The sequence below is a fragment of the Lactuca serriola genome, chromosome 4 (assembly GCF_051521515.1).
Source record: "Lactuca serriola cultivar US96UC23 chromosome 4, Lser_US96UC23_V15, whole genome shotgun sequence".
Lineage (NCBI taxonomy): Eukaryota > Viridiplantae > Streptophyta > Magnoliopsida > Asterales > Asteraceae > Lactuca > Lactuca serriola.
The window spans coordinates 266,200,881-266,211,188 of NC_136411.1; the positions used below are offsets into that span (position 1 = coordinate 266,200,881).

The following is a 10,308-nucleotide window of genomic DNA, read 5'->3' on the forward strand; positions in this document are numbered from 1 at the left end:
TTCTTCAAAAAAACAAACAGCACCTAAATAAACAAAAAAAAAAAGAACGAGTATGAACCTAGGTTGATAATTTTTTTTAAAAGAAAATATTGTGTATTTAATAAACAAATTATAAGGAAATTTTGTATTAAAGTCATCGAAAAGGTTTTGATATGAGAAATTGAGTAAACTGACGCTTTTAAATGAGGTTTTCAAAGAAAATTGTCATATTTTTTCGGTTTTTGAAAAATAATAATTTTCTTCGGAATGCTTAACTCCGGAGTATTTTTTTTTTCAAAGAATTTTTTTTATTTTACTTTGGGATTCCAAATGTTACATTTCGAAATGTTTAATGTTATCGTTTCTCAATAAAATGTTTAATTTCATGCCCTAACATTTTATATAGTTCACATAGTATGTTTATTTTTTTTTTGTTAAATTTAAGTAAAAAATGATTTTTTTTCTTAAAATTCAGTAATTGTTCTTCAGATTTTGGACTTATTCTTAAAATTTGAAAGATTTTTTTTTTCAAAATCCGAAATTGTATTCCAGAATCTGGAATACCATTCTGAAATTAGTAAAAAAAACATTTTTTTATTGATCCAAAATAAACCCATTCCTAACAAATTGATTATTTTGACAATTTATTATTATTTTTTTTAAATACACATTAAAAAATAGGTTTGACAATCGTGTCGTGTTCGGGTTGACGTGTCGAGGGTTGGTGGGTCAAAATATGCCAACCCAAACACGATCCATTTAAATATACAGGTCACAGGTTGGCGGGTTTGGAACGTAAACCTATATATGACCCGTTAACCCATTTATTTATATGGATTCATATGTTGGCGGGTTCGTAGGTCAGATTTGGGTTCGTGGGTCAGATTCCATAAATAAAATTGACAATTAAATATGAATAAATTCTTGATGGTTGATGCAAACATATCCAAAATTTAGACACTTAACTACCAAGTCTTAAACATCTAAATGAAAAGTAAAAACTTTTATAGAAAGAGGTTCAAACTAAACATTAATACAAACATAGATAATACTTATTAAATATTGATACTTGATACATAAATATATTTAAAAATAAAAATATATATTTTATTAAAAATATAAACGAGTTGGCGGGTCAACCCGTTTATTTTTTGAGAAACCTATATATGACCCATTTAATAACACACCGCTCCCGAGTTGTAGCAAAGAAAAGAAGAGAAGAGAAAATAAAGTAACGAGATAAAAGAAAAGAAAAGAAAGGAAAAGAAATTTCTCTTTTGTGCTCCCGAGTTGGAAATAAATGAAAGGAAAGTTAAACATTTTGTTATTTCTTTTCAAATCCTCCAAAATCGGAAGGAAAGTTAGGAAAGAAATTGATCCTTTAATTTCCTTCCACTTCCTTCCTTTAATGAAACTCGGAAACACCAATCTTTGTTATTTTCCTTTCATTTCCTTCTATTTCGTTTCTTTTCTCTCCTTAAGTTGAACTCGGGAGCTGGGCGTAAACGAGTTGATGGGTTTGCGGACTCCGACGGGTTGAAAATTCGAACACAAACCCATTATTTTTCATCATGTCACCGGTAGTGTTCCGGCCCTTTAAAAATGGCTTTTTGATATATGTGTTTTTTTTTTTTTTTTTTTTTTTTTTTTTTTTTTTTTTTTTTTTTTTTAATGGAAAACGGTTTCTAAAAGGCAGAGGAAAACTTTCCTTTTGCTCGGAACTCATATTCTGAGATCCACAGCAAAGCCAGTGCTACAAGCAGAAAATATATGCAGCAGCAATAACAACCATGTCCATGTGGTCTAGTAGCTCCTCGTTTTTCTACAAACACCATTCTTTCAACCCCAATTTCTTTTCAAGTCGCACCATCAAACCTGTTATTGGCACTAGGTTTGTCAAGTGCTCGTCTTTGGATAATGTCAACGATATCCATGAATTGTTAAAGGTATTATTGTTTATCAATTCTCCCTTCTTCCATGTTATGCTTTACTTTTCCCATTTCGATTGAAGGTTGAATTTTCATAGCTTAATGCAATTTGGGCGCTGCCTCTTAACTTGTTTGATCGAGCCTTCACCACTATTAACATTAAATTACTTCCGGAATTATGGTTGAAATCATGCACACCTTTTTCCTCACGAAAGGAATTCTACTTTTTTTGAGTTTAACTAGTATTCGTGTTGCTGCTGTTGCGGATTAGAAAATATTATGACATTATGCTTAAAACTTTTGAATCATAAAGGGTAAAAACATCCAGCATCCATGCCAGTTGTTAACATGAAAGTAAATCTAAATCACTAAAATCGGAAGTGGACTAGAGTTTTTCAAGATAAGATGACCTTTTGTTTTGCAGATCCTTCCACACGATTTGCGTGACAACCTTGTGATGGAATCTAAAAAAGATCAACTGTTGGAGGTGATGAATTCCTATCTGATTTTCTTTCAAATATTTTAATTAAGGGTCTTGTAGTTTCTTTCCATGATAGTTGCAATGTTCTGTATGTAGTATAAGAAACAGCATATAGGGATGGGCACATTGATAGAAATAGAAGTCAAGTTCTGCTATTTGAATGCTAAATATTCTGGTTGATTCGATTAGTTCACTAATTTTTTCTTCCATTAACACATCATCAATATACAGCTTAATAATAGCAACTCCAACCAGGCCAAAACTTTTCCAACATTGTTTATGTTGCTGAATAACGACCTACCATGTTTGATGTGATACGAAACCACAACATATGTTTCACACATATATGGTTAAATATTTAAGAAAAAAAGTAAAAAAGTAAAATAAAATCACAGTATATTACAAATTTGGTCCACTTTTTTTCGGTTTAGGTACAAATAAAGGATTTTTTTTTACCAATTTTGGTCCCTATTTTAACGTTTCATAACGCTTTTGGTCCCTGACATTGACACCATTTCTCTTAGTCCGTTATGTCCATATAAAGTGGTCGTTTTGTCTTTAGGTTTACGGGTGGGTTGAGATCACCACCCGAGAGGTGTCAATGTCCGGGACCAAAACTGAAAAATGGTCTCTTTTTAGACCTAAACAAAAAAAAAAGCTAAGCACAGAGACCAAACTTGTATAACTTACTCTAAAAATTAGTTTATACAAAATATATCAGTACAAAAGTCTCATATAGAGCTTGAAAAGGAATCCAAAGTTTAATATGATATTTAAAATTTGTCACTTTTTTTTTTTTTTTTTGGTAACATCTTTTAATTATCATTTTTTATTAGATTTATCCTGCACTCAACTCCATGATTTTTTTTTAATTGTGGTTATAGGTAATATTGGATCTAGGTCGGTTGCCACAGGCATGCTTCCTCGGTGATTCAGGTCGAAGATACATAAGAGATACCGAGGTAAATGTTTCTATATAATTGTTGTAATAACTTGTGCCACACGTATATACAGAAGTAGGGGAGTTTATAAAAACTATCCCGCATGTATACAAATTAAAAATTGTGATCCTTTTATAAGCCATAAGATGTGGGATACCAATAACTTCCAACATGGTTTTAAGTCTTACTGTATTTGTCTTCTGTAAGCTATCTTAATAATGATTGATAAATAAATGTCAAAGATATTAGCTGATCAAATTTAATGCTGCAACTGTTTCTCCATGAGTTAATATCCAGAAATCCAATAATAACACAACATATTTGCTGATTTGACTTTCTGCATATTATCTGGTGGAGATTGAATTTAATGAGGTAAATAAAATAATTAGTATGTATGTTTTAAACGATAGTAGATATCAATGGAAGAGCTAGAGTTTGCTGAAAATGCAATTGGAGAAATTGGAGGGGACAACAGAGGTGGTATCAGTGGCACCCTGCACCGCATATCTGCAGTGAGGAGTAGGAAAGGGGTTGTGGTTGGGTTGACTTGTCGAGTTGGCAGGGCAGTTAAGGGAATCGTTGACATAGTGCGGGATCTGCTTGAGTTTGGAGAAAGTATCTTGTTTATTGGAAGGTAAATTATTTATTCACATATTCAGTCTCCTTACAAATCTAAAATTACCATTTTGCCCACATTAGTCGTTACAAATTACGGATGCCAATTCTTTTATTTTAGGGATATTGATTAAACTAACCATTACAAATGAGGTGTTTGACAAAAATAACCAAATTTCTTATGTTTTGCAAAAATGAACATCTTGTCCTAAATGGGTCATTGCGGACTTGTTCTTGAAATAATAAAGTTTTTTTTTTCTTTTGTCTGGATTCTGGAACTTCAGTCCGAATATATACTTTTTTTTGTCAGAAAAAGTACTTTTGGAAAAGGTGGTTATTTAAAAGAAAAATTGGGTTATTTTCTTTAATATTAATCACTGTTGTAAAAATAGGTTTAGGCAGTCTCCAACTGCTTACAATTAGTGCTAGTTGGTCCAATTAATTGGCCTTGGTGCTAATTGATCCTAATCGGTCAAAATTTGTAAGCAAAGTTAAAAGGTCAATATTAATAAAATAGTCAACAAAAGTAGTTACAGAATCAATAAAAACTAAAAAAAAAAAAAAAAATTACAAAAGTAAACACAAAGCCCTACTTCTCACTTCTCATCAGGTCTCTCTGCGTTCCTACTCACTTTCATGGAATCGAAAACCGCTTTTTGCTTCTCATCACATTGAAATTGCTGTCGGTTATGAACTTAATGTATGATGATTCGTGCCTTAAAACACCAGATTATGATTTTTTATTTATTTATTTATGATTATTTACTTATTTTGTTAGGTAATTGGTAATATTTATTTTTATAAAGGTAAATTCTTCTAAAATTTAAAACAATACCTGGGTGATTATCTTGATAACTTAGGCATGTTACGTTTACACTTTGTTCTCCCATTTTCATTTCTCCTCTCATCAAAGTAGATTGAACCTGTATCTTTATCTTTATCTTTTCTCACACCATATACTTGTAACCCACAAAGTTAAAATGTTAAATGATCAAAATGGACAGGACATTGGATTTTAGCAGAATGGGACTATTTATGAGGCAAGATTTACAACTATATTATGTAAGTTTAAATGCAAGAAATAACAAGATACTTTCGTTGATTTGTTTATTGTGGCATTCTACTTTCATTTCTTAATGTTACAACGAAAAAATCTATCAAATTATAGCAATTACAAACCCCAATTTTTGCTGTTATAATTGGGTAGATTATTCAAAGTATAATGTCCTAATATGAAAGAAATTGAAAGTACAATGCTATAGTTTTCAAAGTATAATGTCCAAGAAATTTGAAAGGGTACATTTTTCAAAGGCACATGACCTTGATAAGAAAGTTGTAATAGAAGGAAATGCTATATATAATACACAAATAATTGAAAGTATGTTGCTGTTGCAGATTCATTCAACTCTATTATGTATTGTTACTTTTAGTTAGTGAGTTGCAGTGAAATTTTACAGGCCTGGTGTAGGGAAGACTACTGTTATGCGAGAGATATCCCGAGTTCTTTCAGATGAGCTACATAAAAGAGTGGTATGTTTGCCTTTAAGCTTTCTGTTTATTCTTTTTTCAACTTTATTCAAACATTTTCAAAACCCAAAAAAGATATATGTATATATATAAATAAATTAGGTGGTTGTGGATACGAGCAATGAAATAGGAGGTGGTGGGGATATAGCACATCCAGCAATAGGCAGTGCAAGAAGAATGCAGGTTTGTAAAGCCTCAATGCAACACAAAGTGATGATCGAGGCAGTTGAGAATCACATGCCTCAAGTCATCATTGTTGATGAAATCAGCACAAGGGCTGAAGTTATTGCTTGTCAATCCATTGCTAAAAGAGGAGTCATGCTTATTGGTAGTGCCCATGGTGATCGCTTGGAAAATATTATAAAGAATCCTGTTTTGTCTCGTTTGGTATGTTATGTATACTACTACTCTACTTCTCATGCCATTGCATTCCCTCCAACCAAACAGACACATAATTTGCAACTTGAAGTTGTATGAATGATTATGTATACAGGCTGGGGGAATACAATCTGTTACTTTAGGGGATCAAGAAGCCCAACAAACAGATGGAAGGAAAACTGTGAGTCAGAGGGCTGGACCTCCTACCTTTCCCTTTATGATTGAAATCAGAGATAGACACTGCTGGGTTATACACAAGGTATCCTCTCTCTCTCTCTCTCTCTGTATATATAAGTGTTTTAAAACTAATTATAGAATGTTTAGAAAGCTGTGTGTATGTCTTATTTACTAAATCTATAAGTTACTGGTTTCTTTCAGACAGAAAGAAGTGTGGATGCGTTGCTTCGAGGGAAAAAGCCTCGGGTGGAGGTAACTCACCTGTAATCCTCAAAAGTGTTGTTTAAATAAATGATGTTTAAATATTAGTTAAGAAAATGGAAGGAAAACTCAACTGTGGGTACTTAGATCTGTAAAGACTTTATTTAGGGCTTGCTGAGGAAACCTCTTTTTCTTGAAATAACTGTTAAGTCCTTCAAAATTGAATTAAAAAGTTAGGACTTAATAGATCCATTTTTATAAAGGACATTTGCTTTTAGAGTAGGTTAAGTTTTTGGTCCTTGACTATAGTCGGTCCCAAAAATTACTCTTGCACTCTTGGTTCTTGTGACGTTTTCGGTCCCTGTTCTAAGTAAAATGGCTCTTTTCGTCCCAAATATGTACTCACTAAGGACAAAGAAATGATACTAAAAGTTCAAATAAGAACCAAGACTGTAAGAGAAAAAAATTTTGGGACGAAAATTGAAAAAAACCAGCTATATGAAATTCAAGGACCAAAAATGTAATTTACTCTTGTTTTAAACTTAGAATTTATCGAATATTGATAGAGATAGTCTTTCATAAATTGTGTTCCATTGCTTTTCTTCTGTGTTAATTCTCGATAATCCATTTTTGAAGTGAAGCATCTTTTATTTTTTGCAGATTCGAAAGCGGGACAAAGAAATGAAAGTTATTATAGAAAAATGTAAAATCAAGAATTAAAATGGCAACATGATCTGGTTGATAAATGGTGTTTTCTTTTTACACGAATTTCATCTGATAAGAACAACAAAGGCAGTTATAAAAAAATGGTGGAAGATCAATCGTGGAACACTAACAAGGTGTCTAAGGGTTTGAACCCTTGATCTTCTGTTTGAAATTTTACTCCTCAACCATTAGACTCTCATGGTCCGAGCAAAAACACGTTAATTCACAATTATATTATTATCATATAAATATAAATATTAATATGTACATCGATAATCTTATGTCTTAGTAGCATACAAAAGCAGTCGAAAACAAAAAGATTATAGAAAACTAAATCTTTTGGGTAAATTGAGGGTTTTATTCTTGTTTGTTGTTTTTTATAGATGTTATAGAAAGTATTTTTTTCTTTTAATATATTTTTTGAAAAGCATCTGTTTCATTAGTTCCTATTTTCTAGGCCTTCAACTTTTAAGTCATTGTAAAAGGACTAATATACATTCATTTTCTTACTCTTGTTATTGAGGGCGTGTTTGGTATAGGGAAGGGAAAATGAGTTTGATTGTTTCTCTTGTTTGGATATTGCAAATAATAAGGAAATGAGAAATAAACAAATTCCTTTTCAACCAAAATAATTCTCTATTTTTAAGAGGGAAAAGAGAAAAGTAAAGTCGCACTAGAGAATTAGAAAAAACAAGCGGAGAAATCAAAAGCCGCGTAGCTTCGACCCCTACCCTTTGCATCCAAAAAATTTCTTTTATGAATTTGTCTTTGATTTCTCTCATACGAATCGGTTTTTGATTTCTTCCTCTGCTCAATTTTCTTGCTCTCATAATATCGGTTCCAGCCCTATAGCCCTAACATTTGTGATTGTGCTTCTCTTTCGATGTTTTGTTACCAGTTTTCCAGTTTAGTGTATGCTAGCCATACATAATGCTGGACCCTGTAGAATTTCGAATATCCAATCCTACCCTAAGCCCCCAATCAGACAAGAATAGAACATAATGCCAAATCAAACATTCTAAGGCTATAAGATCTTAATTATGTATAACTGTAATGCATACACTAAACAACTACAGTAATGATGTCAATATCATATAAAGGAAACCCTAGGCTAGTAGGCATCATGTAATCAGGAAATTCTATCATGCAATTCCTGAAGATCCCTAGCCTCGTACTAGCATGTTGTTCTAACATATCACATAATAATGAATAATTGTATGGTATTTTGGGGTCTAAATACTGGCTCTTACTGATCGTACATCCTGCATCCTCCTTTACTTATTTTGAAAACTATTTTTTTAAAAAAAAATCATTTTAAAATCCTTTCCTAGACTTAAGACTGGATTCACACGAGTGTTCCTCCAATTCACTCAAATCTAGGCTCTGATATCAACTTGTAACTGTTGGGTTTTGAGCATTCTAACACTCCTAAGTGTACGTGCAACCCTAAATACCTTGGATCTATGTTTTCTCTATTATACATGCAATTATGAACATCCAAGGTATTATCCTAATCTAGCATACAAAATAATGAATATAATAAGATAGAATACATACCTCTTTGATGTAGAATGTCTTCATGAAGCTTGAGTGCCTAGTGCCTCAAGTGTGACACCTCAAATGGTTCACACAACACCAAATACACTTGGAATAACTTGAGAGAAACTTGAACACTCCTAAAATCGGCTAGCCCTTTCTTCTTATTCATAGTGGCCGATTTTTCCCAAAGAATATGATCTTATATAGTTGTTACAATTAGGGTAAACCCTAATTGTCATGACCTTCCATTTCCTTGGATCCATGGGTTCAAATACACCATGGAGCATCCATGGACCATCCTATGGGCTTTAGGCCAACTAGATTATCCATGGAGCATTAGCCCACTATACAAGTATGGATGATTTACACGATCAACCCATATATTTAATTAGTCTTCTTTTGATCACTTAATTAATTCTTGATTAATTCTTGATCAATACTAATTAAATAATCCTATTAATATATTAGAACTTATAATATATTAATCAACCTTAAGTGTTATTTCTCTCATTATAGTCTATCCAAGTGCATGATGCCATGCAACCCAAATGGACCATGCCGGGTCGGGTCAAGTCTTACCAATTATAGTTATGGACTTAGACATTAATCCAACAGTCTCCCACTTGGATAAGTCTAAAACTATTATTGCGAATGACTTCAAGAACCGACCGACAATCGTAGCTCTCAAAAGCTTCTGTCGAACTCTGACCTTGTAGATGAACTCCGACCTTTGTCAATGACTTGTCCATTAGATAATGAATCATATATTTCTTCATTCTAGATATCATATGGACTGAGACATGGATTATAATCATTATCTCTGTCCATTTGTTGTTTCCCGATTTCCGATTTATGACGACTGACTAATTGAACAAATCAAATCAGTCCTGGCCCGGCCGAGCACTTCCATTTGTCATCATCAAATCATTGAGGGGCCCATAGATATCGCTTTTATCCCGAAGGTAAAAGGAATGGATAAACTTCGACTCATATGGCTTGTTCTACTACTTGTTGAATCATACACAAAGGCACGTTTTATAACCGAGTTACCGAATGCGTTTTCGTGCAATCAATGTATAACCAACTCATAGTAACAACTCATATCTCTAGGTTTGAAGAATATAAGATATTATCGACTCATGATCACTCGTGATAAAATCCGTGAAGTGATTCCAATGAGCGCGGGTTGAATCCAATACTCAGAACTTATGAGCACTCATGAGTGTTGTAGCCATTTGTCCAACATCTTAGACCTCTACAAGCCAACCCATGACAGTCTTAATTCATATCTACTTCCAACATATGACCGACTGTGGATGGTTTGAATAACTTAGTCATCCAAAACAATGACCTAGTTTATTCTAGAAGTCAAAATATGCAAAATGAAACACAATAATAATGGAATCTAATATGGTCTCAGAACTTATGAACATAAATAAAACACCCTTTATTTATCACCATATGATTACACATTATTCATTATATACTGTTTTAGCTATCAACTTTATTCTTGAATTAAAACAATAGTTGTCTCATGCTCCAAGCATGTACACTATGTTTTTCTAAACACTAGTCACGCCATACACCAAGTATGCATACTATGTTTGCCTATGATCTTTACTTTGTGAAATAGATCAATTGAACATAACTCCAATGATCCTCTTTTCACAGTCCCAATTCCTTACTGCAAATGCAAGAATTCCAAATTCATGCCATTTACTGAAATCTGTTAGATTCTAAACTTATATGCATTGATCCTCTTGTAATGATTATGCACAAAGTCAGAAAGACTTGACAACAACCATTACAGAGCATTCCAAAGGAGATCAGCTCCTTG

The 10,308-nt window shown here is 32.7% G+C and overlaps 1 protein-coding gene across 1 annotated transcript; it reads left to right on the forward strand.

Annotated features, from left to right (window-relative positions):
* Nucleotides 1-1,688: 1,688 nt before the first annotated feature.
* LOC145097005 (P-loop containing nucleoside triphosphate hydrolases superfamily protein) lies at nucleotides 1,689-7,208 on the forward strand. The gene is made up of 9 exons (XM_079034460.1): nucleotides 1,689-1,925; nucleotides 2,332-2,394; nucleotides 3,273-3,350; nucleotides 3,743-3,963; nucleotides 5,402-5,474; nucleotides 5,574-5,858; nucleotides 5,965-6,108; nucleotides 6,228-6,278; nucleotides 6,888-7,208. Exons 1-9 carry the CDS (start codon nucleotides 1,770-1,772, stop codon nucleotides 6,945-6,947), a joined length of 1,131 nt encoding a protein of 376 aa, XP_078890586.1. The 5' UTR covers nucleotides 1,689-1,769; the 3' UTR covers nucleotides 6,948-7,208.
* Nucleotides 7,209-10,308: the final 3,100 nt, after the last annotated feature.

What these genes read in the sequence shown, in the direction of transcription:
- LOC145097005 (XM_079034460.1), top strand. Translation starts at nt 1,770, where the DNA reads ATGTCCATGTGGTCTAGTAGCTCCTCGTTTTTCTACAAACACCATTCT. An exon ending in ATATCCATGAATTGTTAAAG is followed by an intron (nt 1,926 to 2,331) that starts GTATTATTGTTT and finishes TTTGTTTTGCAG; the next exon opens with ATCCTTCCACACGATTTGCG. An exon ending in ACTGCTGGGTTATACACAAG is followed by an intron (nt 6,109 to 6,227) that starts GTATCCTCTCTC and finishes GGTTTCTTTCAG; the next exon opens with ACAGAAAGAAGTGTGGATGC.